Here is a 15,590-nt window from a genome sequence, read left to right on the forward strand (position 1 = left end):
AACACTCGTATAAGAAAGTTCATAGCAGCATTATTCATAACAGTCAAAAGTTAGAAATAACCCAAATGCCCATCAACTGATAAATGAATAAACAAAATTTTGATCTAGCCATACAATGGAATATTATTCAATAACAAAAAGAATGAAGTACTGACTCATGCTACAACATGAATGAACTTTAAAAGCTATGCTAAGTGAAAGAAGCCAGTCACAAAGGACCACATATAGTATGATTCCATTTGTATGAAGTGTCCATGACAGGCAATTCTATAGACAGTTTCGCTGCCTAGAGCTAAGGGTTGGGAAGGAAATGGGAAGTGACTGCTAGTGGGTTAAGGATTTCTTTTTGAGATGATAAAAATGTTCTAAAATTGATAGTGGTGATGGTTGCACAACTCTAAACATACTGAAAATCACTGAATTGTGCATTTTATATAGGTGAATTGTATGGTATGTGAATTATATCTCAATAAAGTTGTAAAAAAAAAAAGGGATAAAGATTATTTTACTATTCACCAGCACATATCATTAAGAATTTTAAAAAGCGGGGCGCCTGGGTGACTCAGTCTGTTAAGCGTCTGCCTTCAGCTCAGGTCATAATCCCAGGGTCCTGGGGTCGGGCCCCACATCAGGCTCCTTGCTCAGCAGGGAGCCTTGCTTCTTCCCTGCCTGCTGCTCCCCCTGCTTGTGCTTGCTCTCTCCCTCTTCCTCTCTGTGTCAAATAAATAAATAAAATCTTAAAAAAAAAAATCTTAAAAAGCATGGAAAATAAAGGTGTGTATTATTATATGCTCTTCCTTCTCTAAGAAGGAAGATATATGAATGTACATATACTATTATTTTTGTATCTATTATGTATATATACTATTATTTTTAATGGGATAATAAAGTGTATAAATTTTTAAAATTTACCTATGAGGGAAGGAACGATTAGGGTGGACAGCACCAGAGTAGATGCTAGAAACCTCTTCGAGTATTTCTTATTTTTTAGATTTTACTTGGAATCATGTAAATATTTTAAATAATTATAAAACAAATTATTCCCTAAAAAGTAATCCCTAGGGGTGCCTGGGTGGCCTAGTTGGTTAATTGGCTAACTCTGGATTTCAGCCCAGGTCATAATCTTGGGGGCCTGGGATAGAGCCCTGGGTTGGGCTCTGCACTCAGTGAGGAGTCTGTTTGAGGATTCTTTCTCTCCCTCTCCCTCTGCCCCTTCCCTTACTCAAGTGCATGCTCTCTCTCTCTCTAAAGTAAGTAAATAAATAGTAATCCCTAAAAATAAAAATAAACATATATACGTATCCAGCTTAATTTGTGGCATAACCATATCGAAGAACTATTCTAAGTGACTTTAAAACAGTAATTTGTCTATTCCTAGTGGGATATATCTTAAGGACAAAACAAACTGAAAAACAGTTTTCAGCAGCAATCGTATTTTTGGTGGTAGTGTTATTACTTTTATTTTGAAACGGTTGTGTGTAAAGTGTGGATTAAAGCAAATAATGAATTAAATTATGTTAGTGTTACCGAGAACCAGAATTTTCCATGTGGGATAAGGAGAAAGATATGAGATTGATGTGAGAAGCCCAGTAGCCTTGAATCTGACCTGGAAGGGTAAGTATGAACTCATGGTGTATATTAGGAAGAAAGAAAAAAAAAAAACTATTTCTTAGCTTTGGCCACTAAAAAGACCTAAAAATAATGATCACCCAGGAGCAATGAGAAGTCCTAATACCCAGATTTCAGTCTCTAAATATTATTTCCTACTAAAGCAAATCAGACTCATAGAAGAAAGTCTAATTCCAAGCCTAGGGTAGGAAATATAAAAGATGAGCACAGAAATATCTTAATCATACCAGAAAGCAAGGACATTATCAAAGACAAACAGAATCTTAAAAAGGAATCAGAAGTTACTTGAAAAGCCTCCTACTAGCCAAAAATGGGACAATTGAGCATCATTAAGGAAAATGTTTTAAACTTACCAAATATAATTACATCAATGATTCATGACATTAAGTAAACAAGCAACTAAAGAATGAAAAACTACCTTAATTGATGGAGAATGAAAATGAGTTGGAGGAAACCAATTCTTTTTGAAAACTGATAAAGAATCAAGCATGCAGCCTGCCTTTCCTACATGAACTACAGCTCAGTTTAATCAAATTGTTGAGACGTTTCTTTTTTTTTTAAAGATTTTATTTATTTATTTGAGAGAGAGAATGAGAGATAGCACGAGAGGGAAAAGGGTCAGAGGGAGAAGCACACTCCCCGCCGAGCAGGGAGCCCGATGTGGGACTCGATCCCGGGACTCCAGGATCATGACCCGAGCCGATCGCCCAACCAAGCCGATCGCCCAACCAACTGAGCCACCCAGGCGCCTGAGACGTTTCTTTTATAGAGGCAATCCAGCTAATAAATGAAGAAGGAATCAACAGTATCAACAGGACACTGTTATAGATAAACAAGTTTTTTCAATAAATTAACTGCAAGAAAATTATTAAATAGATAAATAAGCGGCAAAGAGAATCTACAGATTAAAAGAGACTTAAACATATCAATCAAATGCAGTGTATGAATTCTGTAAGGATCCCAATTAAAACAAAGCAACTAAAAAAAAAAAGAAAGAAAGAAAAAGAAAATCCAGGAAATGTGAACACTGACTGGATATTTGCCAATATCAAGGAATTATGACATTTTTCAGATGTGGTATGCTGCTAAGTTTTTTTAAGCCTTTAGTTTTTAGACATACATTCTGAAATATTTATTGATGAAATGATATAAAGTCTAAGATTTGCTTTAAAATAATCCAGTTAGGTCTGGGGCTTTAGTGAAACAAGAATGGCTGTGATTGTTATAGTCTGGGACACATGAGAGTTTATTGGGCTATTTTCTCTACCTTTGTATATGTTAATTCTCCAGTATAAAAAGGTTTTTAAAAATTTTAGCAACTAAAAAAAAATTTTAGCATCTGTGAAAAATGCTTTGTTATGCAGCTCAATATTTTCTGAGGTTGCAAAATGCTCATCACACTAAACTCCTCCTGACTGGGTTCTTTTCAGATAATCCATGGCTTTCATTTGAACCTTTTGTTTCGAAATACAGAACAACATTTACACCCTCACAATCTAATAGTGTGGATAAAATGATAAATGCCTTAGCACTAAAATTTAACTTATTCTATACTTGCAAACTAACTTTAAACCTGAAAAGCTATATTGCCTTTAATGATTAAAGATTGTAAATATTTTGATTTTATACCACTTAAGGTAAGCTTTCATTTAAAAACTCAAGTTTCACACTCAACAGACAGAAACACAAACAGCTCCATTACCACAGTTGGCAGACGGTAAGGAAACTAAGCATGATCAGGTGTATTGAATTTCAAACTTGAACATGCATCTTTTGTGCCTTTTCCACAAATTCTTTGTTATAATCCGGAGATTAGCAATAAGAGAAGAATATTTATTCTTTACCTCCTTCTTTAAGACTATCCACAACACAGCCTGGGGTTTTTACAAAGATGTTCACCAATAAGATGAAAGATCTAAATATGAAGGCCAAAAGAGTGGTCTCACCTGTTGCCTATATAGTGAGAGTTTGCCTTCAATTGGCTCATTTCTCATCATTTTCTTTTCAATCAGCTGATTGATCTGTGTGTTTATTTCATTTATCTAAAACAGTATGAAAGAAGGTTAAAACTCTTCCTATGATTATACAAACTAAGTGACATCTGGCCAAACCAAGCTTTGAATTTACTGTTCTTATCATCAGTGATTTCATGGGAGAAACAGGTTCATTAATATTATAAGCGGGCTGTTATGATTATTTTTAGAAAAATTTACATTTCATAGTTCATGATATATATTTACATATTTTGATGACTTATACAACCATCTATGTTTAAATTATACTAAAGTATTCTATGTGAAGTATTTGTACATTATTATCAATTTCTACAAATCTGAAGTTACCCCTCACCTAGCTTGTGACTTTCAAGTCACTGCAAGTGATAAAGCAAATCCAGACTAACATTCCCCAGGGATTTAGTTCAAGGAATTCATGAACCCAACTGAGAGCTGACATGGATGACATCTAAAAACGCTTCCTGTTCTAATGATCTGTGATTTGATGATAGTTGCCATTTATCCTACTCATTAATCCTTTATCAAATATAATAAAATAAAAGTGAATAAAGCCAACAGAAGCATATAGTCCCTCAAGTAATAAAAAAAAAGATCACATGGCTTTCAGTATATCTATCTTTTGAAAAGACTAGAGTTCTCCTGTTAATTGTATGACATTAAATTTGAGCCAAATCTCACTTGGACATGTAATTTCTATAAGTAAATTAAAAGAATAAAGTGGTCAGAATTATGTATTTATTTATAGTGGCTATTGAACACATATTAAGCACATTAAAGGATTAGCAAATCAAAATCTTTCAATCGTCATAATATTTAATTGTTATTTTTTAAGAATACACATCTGATTGGTGCTTTATTTCTATGGTACAAAAATTTTATAACATAAAACCAGGTTTCAATAAGCATTACAAGAAAGTTTAGTAATTCCAAAGCAGGCATAAAAGGCTAATACAAACATTTTAGCTTTAAATATAAAATTGCTATATTATTATTTTTGGAAATAAAAATTAATGATATGTGAAATATTTTAAAATTTACCATCTAAATGATTATATTACGAATACATAAACCTATGAGTCAATCATATGCATTAATTCACATCTTCAAGCTACTTAATTCCTAATCAGTTGACTAAGTCTTTATAACATCATGTGGATTAAGTAACAGCATTATTACATGCTACAATTTCTCACAAAGAACTCCTCATAAAAGCTGTCAACTCAGCACAGGTTAACTTAAGAGTCAAGGGTAGGACACTATAGAAAGCAGTTCACATAATTTTCACAGGACTGGGGATGAGATAAAATTGGGAGCTATAAAAAGAAGATGATTGTCACTTACTTTAGATTCAAGCTCAAGAAGATCAGAATGGCCCATGGCAGGCTCTGAAACCACTTTTTGTAAAAAATGCAATTCTTTTTTCTTGCTCTCTAATTCTTTAGGAAATTTTTCAGTTACCATATAAGAATTAAATTTTATCTCCTCCTCTAGCCTCTTCATTAAACCTTTAAAAATAAAATAAATATTCAGCCCAAGAGAGTAGGTATAGTGATACTTTGTGCACTTTAAAATAGAAGACCTGAAAAATAGGCATATCTATTGAAAGCAATCTGTATAATAAAAAATTGACCATTGAAATTTTTTTTCCAATTTTTAAAAAGTAATCTCTACACCCAACATGGAGCTCAAACTCACAACCCCAAGATCAAGAGTCACACAATCCTCTGACTAAGCCAGCCAGGAGCCGAACCATTGAAATCTTTTGATGTTAATTAGAATGATAACAAAGGACAATTTACACAGAAAAACATTAAAATAATTTTAGAAAAAGTAATATTATGATCTTTCCAAACCTCTACCTAATTCTTTTTTTACTTCACAACATACAAAAATAACATCTGCAGAGCCAGGTATCTTTCAGGTCTTTTTTGCCTTCTAAGTATTTAAAGCAGTCCACAACACAAATGGCAACATAAATGAAATCTCACCCAGATTCTTTCTTCTATAAGTGGCCATTTACCCTTCTTCTTTCACAATACTTCTGGTGCAATTTATATTTCTATTCTAATACTTCATAAATGTTAATACGTTATACTTTGTCAGCTTCAAACCAATGAAAACATTACTAAAAGTACAAGTTAAAATGCAAAAAAAAGAAATTATCTACATTCATAAACACTTTTGGCTTTCCATGTTTGGTAGTTTTGATATTGTAAAGTATTAGCTTACAGTAGGTGGTAACTTAAATTATACTTTAAATACTTAATAAGTTTTCTCATTTTAGTAGAGCACACAAATATATACACACAGAGATTTTCAGTGAATAATGGTTTTGTTATAAATTCCCAGCCTAGAGAGCTTTAAAAAGTTTATTTCAGATCTTTCCATTACACATTTACAAATTCTGGCTTGACTCTTTAAAACACTGGATTTCCGGTTTAAGTAATCTACGTAGGTAGATTGCATAATTATTTGGCCCAAAGTCTAAACACTATTTTTAGTTCTGTTGTGCTAACCATTAACATGTAAAAATTTATTAATGGCAAAATCACAAGTTTTCCATTCATCCCTACAATTTCCCCCCCTTTTTAGGCACTGGGGAAAGGGAGAGAAGAGAAAGTGTTTAATGAATCAGACTATAATTAGGCAGTCATTCCTACATGGTTTCTGATTAAATCTACATCCTGGCTTCTTTGGCTATTAGGGGACTAGGTCTTCCATCTTCAAGTTCTTAAACTACATGTAATCAGAGATGTAAAGAATCAAATCTAAAATGTTTTTAAAGATTTAAAAGTCTCAAATATTATTTTCCCTATTTAAAAGAAAGATTTGGGGCACCTGGGTGACTCAGTCAGTTGAGCATTTGACTCTTGATTTCGGCTCAGGTCATGATCAGGGTGGTGAGATCAAGCCAGTGGTCAGGATCCGCCCTCAGAGGGGAGTCTGCTTCTCTCCTTCTCCTTCTCCCTCCCCCACCCCTCATGCTCTCTAGCACTCTAATAAATAAATAAATCTTTAAAAAAATAAAAGAGAGATTCAAATTTTAGAAAATACAAATTCATGTATAGTGATCGAAAGCAGATCAGTGGTTGCCTGGGAATAGGTAGAGGGACAGAAAGGGGCAAAAAGGAGCTATTACAAAGGACACAAGAAAATGTTTGGGGGTGATAGATATTATTTGTTATCCTGATTAAGGTTGATGGTTTCACCAGTCTGTACATTATGTCAAAACTTAGCAAGTATATACCTCAAATACGTGCTGTTTATCATATGTCCATTTTACCTCAATACAACTGTTAAAAAAAGGTAAAAACAGGGTTTCTGTCACATTTTAAATTCTTCTAAGTTCTAACTTAAGACCTTGAAAGTAGTCATATGTTCTATGCAGCTTTTAAAAAATTATCTTTCAAAATCCTGGTGAAATTAAATAGAAGGTCACTAAGATCTCAGTAAACTTTTTGATTAAAAACCCTCTAGAAATGTCTTACTGGCCCTGCTATAGTTTAATGAGTAGCTTCTTTTATATAATAAATCTCATGAAAGTGTAGAGTATAAAGATGAATTAACTTCCATGAGTGTTTTATAATAAGGCTGTTACTCTGAAAAAATACAAAGCACATTCCTACACTAAAAATACTTATGTTACTTATGTAAATGGAAACTTTCCATAAGTCATTTTTTTGTTACTTAAAAAGTATAGATAGACCTTCTTAAAGGAAATACCTGGATCAATTAAACATATTTCATCTACCCTTTTCCCAGGCTGCTGAATACAACCCTTAAGACTGTCTTCCAGAAAGATGTCAACAAAGCAAGAACTCTTTAACTTGCGGCTCCCCATACCCTGTCCACCCCCAAAGAACATATATTGCACACATAATATCTTATTTTTATGTTTTCAGCCCTTTTTTTCCTACTTAACTCCCCTCCTATCTGTGGAAATGATTATTTTCTTCCTACCCAGGGATTTGGTCTCTACTCCTACCTCCTAACTACTTAACAGACTATTTACTGTAGGCCTGTTATGTGTAATTTAGCATGCTAGGGCCTGGAAATAGAAAGACCAATTATGACTTGGTGACTAGTCTGGAGTTGAGTTGAGTCAGATTCAGATAATGCCAACAATTAACATATTGTGGTAATTGCTGCAGAACATTCAGTGCAACAGCACACAGGAAAGGCTGCTATCACTTCTTACCTTCTCCTCATGGATCTTCAATCTCCATTTGTCTGACTGACTCTCTTCTGCAGCACACAATCACCCTACACTACTACCCTCTCTCAGTCTAGGCACAGTGCTGTCTTCCTCATTCATTTGCACACTCCCTCCCGCTCTCGCCTCCTTTTCAAAGACAAGCAGTCAGAAGAAGCCTACCCTTTTATCTCTCCTTCATCTACTATATTTATGTTCTTTCAGGTCACTGTGCCTTGGCATGGAATGTCTTCTACTCCTTCACCTTTCCAACTTGAACTTAACTCGGGTGCTACCTTGTCCAAGAAGCCATTTGACTCTGTGATAGGGTTTGGGGCTTTGCCTCTGTTCTCACAGAACCCTGTGCTGAGCTTCATCAGCAAATATGTAAAGCTGCATGATCACTATTCACTGCCTGTCTTTTCTGTATTAGACTGTGAGAACCTAAACATCTTTTTTCTATTCCTAGCACCCAGCACAGTTCCTGACATGCAGTAGATTTCAACAAATACTGAATTAATGCACAGTAGGTTTGAGATAATTATTTCTATTACTACTTAACAATGCAATTGATTTTATTATTTAGCAGCATCTACTAACATATTACTTATATTAATATTTTACACCAACATCTCAAGAGATGCATAAAACACAATTTTATTTGTGAATTCTATTACTAAGTGAATAATTATGTGTTTCCTGGCCCAAACAACTTCTCTTTAGGCTAGTAAGCCAAAGCAAAATAAAGACTATCAATTCAAATAAAAAATGAAATATTGCTAATGCTATAAATATCTCTGGATAGTCTGTATAGTTGTCAAAATTAAAACATAATAGCAAGAAATATTTAACCTAATAAGATTGAGGACAACAGATATTACAGAAATACATTTTCAGGTGAACATTATAAATTGTATTAAACTGCATTGATCAACTAATTGTTTTTCTGCATATCAAATCTTTAAATTCTTATACACACTACCTTCATTTCAAAAAATTCACTATTAATAGTAAGTTCTAATACTTAGTAAGAGTAGGCCTATACAAATTACTTACTGATATTAATTTTTAAATGGCTATATTTAATGGGTTTCTTTTGAAGATTTACTTTTTTGCAGTAAATTGTGAAGGAACCTACATCAAATCCAAAGAATATACACTAAAAAGATATAGATTATACTAAGGAGAAAAAAAATCATAAAAAAGTATTTTCTTTGTCCTGAAAATTAACATTCTCCTAAAAAGTGAAAACTTAGTGAATGAAGAATGAAATGACCCCAACAACTAAATGCCTGGCAACTTCCAGGTATTGCTTGAATCTGAATTTTTAAGACTAAGAGGCATAAGAGAATCTATGGAAAGCCACTAATTAACATGTATTAACCATATGTTTTGTAGGCAACACTATACTGGTTTTTCAAATATTAATTAAATATATTTCCTTGATTCTGAGATGTCATTGATTAAATAACAAATATCATGGTAAATGTACATAAAAATGTAAGATATATCCCAATGGCAAAAACAATTAAAATGGGAAAGAATATGGGTCGAGAATTAAGGAAATACTGTATTATCTCTTTTAAGAGCTTTATTGAGATATAATTTACATGCCATAAAATTCACCCATTTAAAGTGTATAATTCAATGGTTTTTAGTAAATTCAGAGTTGCACAACCATCACCACAATCAATTTTAGAACATTTTTATCGGCTCTCAAAGAAGCTCTCTACTAATCAGCAGTCCCTTCCTCCCCATACCCCATATACACAACTGTCCTCTCCTACAACCCCTCTGCCCTAAGCAATCACTAGTTTGATTTTCTCTCTCTAATTTGCTTATTCTGGACATTTCATACAGATGGAATCATATAATATGTGGTCTTTTGTGACTAGTTTCTTTCACTCAACATGTTTTTGAGGCTCATACATGTTGCAGTAGGTATCAATACTTCATTCCTTTGCATTCCATTGTGTGAATATACACATTTTGTTTATTCACTCATCAGCTTAGGGGCATTTGGGCTGTTTTCACTTTTTAGCTATTATGAATAAGGCTGCTGTGAACATTTGTGTACAAATTTTTGTGCGGGCATAGGTTTTCAATTCCCTTGGGTAGATACCTAGGAATGAAACTGCTGGGTCATGGTACCTCTATGTTTAACCTTTTGAGGAACTGCCAGATATATTTTTCAAAGCAGTCACACCATTTTATATTCCCACCAGCAACATATGAGATTTCCATTTTCGTCAACACTTGTTATTGTCTGTCTTTTTTATTCTATGACTTATAGCTTACAGTATAATATTTCATATAATACTACAGAAAGATGAATTAATCCTTGAGCAGCTAGATCTTTACACTGGAATATTTCTCCAGTACCAATGAGAGCTTTCCACTGCGCTTCCAGTGTACATGGTCTCCCTTCTGATGAGCAATAAAACTTTAAAAATGCTTAGGATGGGTTTGGTGGTGTAATCTGGAAATACCACAATTTATCTTCTAAGTAAAGCTAATGTGACAACAGAGCCAGGATACCCATGTCATTTGCACAACCCAAGGGTCCAACATTTATTCCTTTTCTTTATAGCCCAGGCTTTATAACAATTATTCACATCTTCTCCATCTATCTTTTTCATAACATCCATCCTAAGTATTTTATATGCTCATACACCAGAGAGCCTCCCTCCATGGTGGTTTTCACTCCCTTCATTCTCTGACCAAACAGTGAATGGGAATTATAAAACCCCAGGTAAAAACTTAAGGATGTCTTCAACAGGGCTCTCATCCATTAACTAGGAAATGATACTTTAAAATGCTTAGCGATCACTAGATGATAATTAATTCCCATGAGGTGATTGCTTCAACTAATATTCTTTGATCATCTGTATCCTATAATAGTTACCACTTACTTTCAGGCTTTGCATCTGCTGCTGCATGGCGCATACTTTTCAGCTGGTTTTGTACTCTTTGCAGTCTCTGCACTGCATGAAATAGCTTTAAAATACAAATAGATCCATTATTTGCTTAGTCTATTGAAACCTACCACTCACATAGACAAGCAAAGAAAAATACAAGTTCCACATAATTCTTGCGATGTAAAAAGAATAATAAGAACTAAGAAAATTACTATGTTGAGCCCAAAATGTAACTGGTTTTCTCAATACCTTTTCATGTAAAGCCTTTTTAAAAAAAGCTTTCAGAAAGTTTATCTTTAGTTATTGGTTGTACTTAGTAATCAAGGAAAAATACTTGGTAAAGAAATATACACACCAGGCTTTTCTTGTTATAACATGGTTTTCTTTTTTTTTCCCTTTTTTTATCTTTAAGTAATCTCTATACTCAATGTGCAGCTTGAACCCACCACCCCGAGATTAAAAGCTGCATGCTCCACCAACTGAGCCAGCCAGGTGTCCCTAACATGGTTTTCTTAATTCTAAGAAATATTACCATTCTCACAAATGATGTCTTAGAATCAGACACTGATGCTAAGGAACCATTCAGGACCCAAGCAATGCAGCTTACTGGTTCAGGGGAACTACCATGATGCCAAATCAAGTTCCAAAAGAGTCAAACATCTCATTGAGTAGGAAATGGAGCTGATTTGAAGTATATTTTTAATGTATAAGTCTACTTAGTTTTAAGATAGATTTTTAATAAAAGTAATCCTTTCTAGCCAAATTATTTTTTCTTTAAGGCAAAGTCTAAAAATGTGGAGTATGGGTGATTTTGAGCCTTTTCATGATTTGCTTATTTCCCATGGTAATAAACTGTAGTGGATACCGTGATCAGTAGTATAAAATGGATATTCTCATAGCACCAGAATCTCAGGACAACCTTTAGAGATTCTACCAGTTTTATCAGCAGTTAATCTTAATGCTTAACATTAAGCATGTTGGGTCAACATGAGTTAAGCATAGGCCAAAAGGTAGTATATAGATACATACAGAGGGTACAGAACCCAAAAAGTAGTATTATTGCTATTGGTGCCACAAAATCCTCTTAAGAGTATTCCATCATGTTAACAAAAGGAAACATGAACTACAATTGTAGAATTCTTTTTTCTTTACATTTGAATGATCAAATTTACTATTTCTTTCATCATGAAAACAAAAACTTTTATGAGGATACCTGATTCTTTTGTTCCTGTTTCTGTTGTGCAAGAAATTCTTCTCTCTCTTTTTCAACTCGAAGTTGCCTTGCTATTTTAAGCATCCGTTGATGATTCTGAACTGTCTCCACCTACAGTAAGGGAATAAGTAGTACATGTTACTGTCAAGTTAAGAAAGAAATTAGCATGTCACGTGACTCAGACATCCACTTATTTCTTTTTGGCAAACACTACTCCCTAGAGATGACAGTAAAGTTCCAGACTCCAGGTCCTTAAAAGTTCTGGGCTACTGCCTAGGGAGATTCCCTTTCTGTCAATGTTATTTGAGTCCATCCTCAGATGTACACCAATGCCTTGCTTAATCCTTATTTCTATTCCTAAATCTTTGCAAGTCCTTGGGACTTGGGGTCAAAGTCTTACAGTGCTAATTCTTGCCTTACCCTTTTCTTCAAACGTTCAACTCTCTTAATGAGCTGATCCTTTTCTTCCTCCATTGCACTGATATCCTAAAAAGTAGTCAAGGAGACATTATAAGAAAAAGCATTCTTTGTAGAATTCAAATAAAGTTTTCATATGATTGTGCATCGACCGTCTTCACTACTTACTTAATGCACTACAGAGCATTAAGGAACAAAGATCCTCTTTTGGATAAAGGGTATTTTTATTTCCCCCCAGGGTTCTTTATACAGGATAATTTATTTGGCAGCTTAGTGTTCATTTAGAAAAGCAACCAAAACAGGTTATAACGTAGCAAGGTAAAGCTGCCAACCAGCACATTTGTGTTCTGATTCCAAATATGGGCACACGATTTTTCAAAAGTCTTCTATAATGGAAAGTGTACAGGCCTAAAACCATGAACAACAGCTGCTGACATCCCATCTGCTCTGTTAAATACCCAACTATATATTCTGCCAATTTTCCATCAAAATTATTTTTAAGGCTATGATGTTTTTAAGACATAAATTTCTGTCTGGTTTTGTCAATTAACCAATTCCTTCCTAAAAATATAGACTTCAAAAATAAACCACCTTCCTTTTAACAAGCTCCATAATATTTTCTAGTGAAAACAAACAAAAAATCCTTCCTAAACTTAAAAAACTAATAGCCTAACTATCACAGTAATACTAAAGAGAAAAATATACATAGTAGTTAGTATTGATAGGATCTGAGGAACTAGGCATTCTTACTACTGGTGGCATTGTACTAAGGAACAATGTCAAAAGTCTTAAACATATATACCATCTACCCTGGTAACTCCACGTCTGGGAATTTGTCCTAATAAAATATGCACGGAAGGTCAAAGACTTCTCTATGAGGAGTCTCACAGATGCTAGTCATATCTAAAATTTGTAAATTACCAAATGAGAAATATTAAATAAACCATGGCACAATACAATGAAAGTCATTAAAAATTATGAAGAACGTTTAATGACAGAAAAACTCATGATATGACATTACCTGAAAGAAGCAGATTACAACATTTATATTATAGTACAATACAAAGAAAAAGATTTAAATATATTCACTAAAATGTCAATAGTACTTATCTCTACAGTGTGGGATTATGAGTGAATTATTTTCTACTCTTGCTTGTCATATTTTCTAAAAAGAATATGTTCAAGAATAATGAAAATAAAATGACAGACTCTCAGTCATTTTATCATTTCAGTTTACTCACACGACATAACGGAGGAACAGTGGATGAATGTCCATCACTCTTCCCTCATACTGTTAAGTATCCTATTTATGGGTCTTTCTCCCCCACTAAATGTAAGCTCATCTTTCATTCCTAATACGCTCAACAAACTCTCATTGAGAACCTACCACGTGCAGGGCACTGTGATAGACACCGGGTACACAGTGATGTACAAGATAGACAGACATGGCCCTTGCCCTCAAAGGGAATAAAGATAATTGGGAAAACAGACATTAAAGTAACTATAAGTGTGATGTGTATTATAAAACAAAAAGAATTGGGGTAACTAATCCATCTAGGGAATCAGGGAAGGCCTCCCTGAGGAAGCAACTTCTACTGTTTCCTAATTAAGAAGATAAAGATGGCATGGATAACTCAGGAATTCTAAAAATACAAAATTCATGAAAGTGGAATTAGCACATGTTTAGGGAAAGAAGTTATATGCCTGGTGAAAAGGTTAAATTGTTTTTGGAGACCATGAAGTAACATGTGCCAAAAGTCCCCCAAATTTTCATATGCTTTAATATTTCTATAAATTTATCCTAAGGAAACAGTTACAGAAAGCCCAAAATAAATTTATGTATACGATAATCATAGCATTATCTATAATAGCAAAAAATAAAATAAGAAACCAAAAATGGTTAACCTATCCATACTATGGAAAATTATTTAGTCATTAAAAATCATATTTAGAGGTGCCTGGACGGCTCAGCCGGTTAAGTGGTTGCCTCTTGATTTCGGCTCAGGTCATGATCTCAGGGTCATGAGATCAAACCCCACATCAGGCTTTGAGCTCAGTAGGGAGTCTGCTTGAGATTCTCTCTCTTCTTCTTCCTCTGCCTCACCCCCCAAAATTAAAAGAAAAAATTTAGGGGGTGCCTATGTGGCTCAGTTGGTAAAGCATTCAGCTCTTGATTTTGGCTCAGGTCATGATCTCAGGGTCGTGAGAACAAGCCCCATGGTGGGCTCCAGGCTGTGGGTGTGGAGCCTACTTAAGATTCTCTCTCTCCCTTTCCCTCTGCCCCAAGTCCCAATCTAAAAAAAAAAAATCATATTTAGAAAGATAACAATGTGAATATATGCAATGATTAAAAAAGCAAGATACAAATAACTCTGTACAGCATGATCCCAAATACCCACCAACACAAATATACACACAAAACCTGAAAGGATAGCAACTGGATGGCTTTTTTCTTCTTTGTTCTCGTCTCTATTTTCTATTATATATATTTTATACTTTATATAATAGATATTTAATATAGATATATATATAAAGAGAGAGAGAGAAAGACCCAAGATGTAATCTTTTTTAATCCATGGTAGTAATCTACATAGTACATAAGAACTCATTATGAATTTACCTTGGTATCATTAATTTCTTCAGTAAAGAACTAGCAAAGGTTGGACAAAAGAAAATCTGCCACTTGCTATCACTAGCTCCCATATAGTTTTGTTTTTTTTTAAAGATCTTATTTATCCATTTGAGAGAGAGAGAGATAGCGAGAGATAGAGCCCGAGCAGGGGAGAGAGGGAGAAGCAGGCTCCCCCCCAAGCAAGGAGCCTGATGCGGGGCTCAATCCCAGGACCCTGGGACCATGACCCGAGCCAAAGGCAGACACCCAACCGACTGAGCCACCCAGGTGCCCCAGTTCCCATATAGTTTTAAGACTCATACTGAATTAACTAAAAACAAAAATGGGAAAACTAATATTCAAATCTAAAAAAAAATTACTATATTTTCTTTTCTTTACCCTTCTTATTTCTGCTGTAGAAAATCCAGATGTCTTGAGCTGCTCACATTCTTTATGCAAATTTTTAAAGGCCTCCATTAGCTCTTCATACTAAAAGACAAATTAAAAAATTATAAACTAATGACTAGATCCAGTAGACTTTTCTTCATCAGGTTATTGATTAACTTATAGTGATTACTTAAATCATTATATAACA

At 34.2% G+C, this 15,590-nt stretch overlaps 1 protein-coding gene across 2 annotated transcripts in view; it reads right to left on the reverse strand.

Annotated features, from left to right (window-relative positions):
- The window catches only part of IFT81 (intraflagellar transport 81), a 78,286-nt gene that overhangs the window by 55,604 nt on the left and 7,092 nt on the right, over positions 1-15,590 (reverse strand). The window contains exons 5-10 of one of the 2 annotated variants that reach the window (XM_028116410.2): positions 15,395-15,484; positions 12,388-12,453; positions 11,968-12,078; positions 10,749-10,833; positions 4,986-5,149; positions 3,576-3,671 (exon numbers count right to left, since the gene is read on the reverse strand). In XM_028116410.2, coding sequence (XP_027972211.1) covers positions 3,576-3,671; positions 4,986-5,149; positions 10,749-10,833; positions 11,968-12,078; positions 12,388-12,453; positions 15,395-15,484 — 612 coding nt within the window. The remainder of the gene's footprint in view (positions 1-3,575; positions 3,672-4,985; positions 5,150-10,748; positions 10,834-11,967; positions 12,079-12,387; positions 12,454-15,394; positions 15,485-15,590) is intronic. The other variant, XM_028116411.2, reaches the window with a different exon arrangement.

The sequence above is a fragment of the Eumetopias jubatus genome, unplaced genomic scaffold (genome assembly GCF_037043125.1).
Source record: "Eumetopias jubatus isolate StellerSeaLion01/CBP00866 unplaced genomic scaffold, mEumJub1_p1.0 scaffold_16, whole genome shotgun sequence".
In the NCBI taxonomy this organism is placed as follows: Eukaryota; Metazoa; Chordata; class Mammalia; order Carnivora; family Otariidae; genus Eumetopias; species Eumetopias jubatus.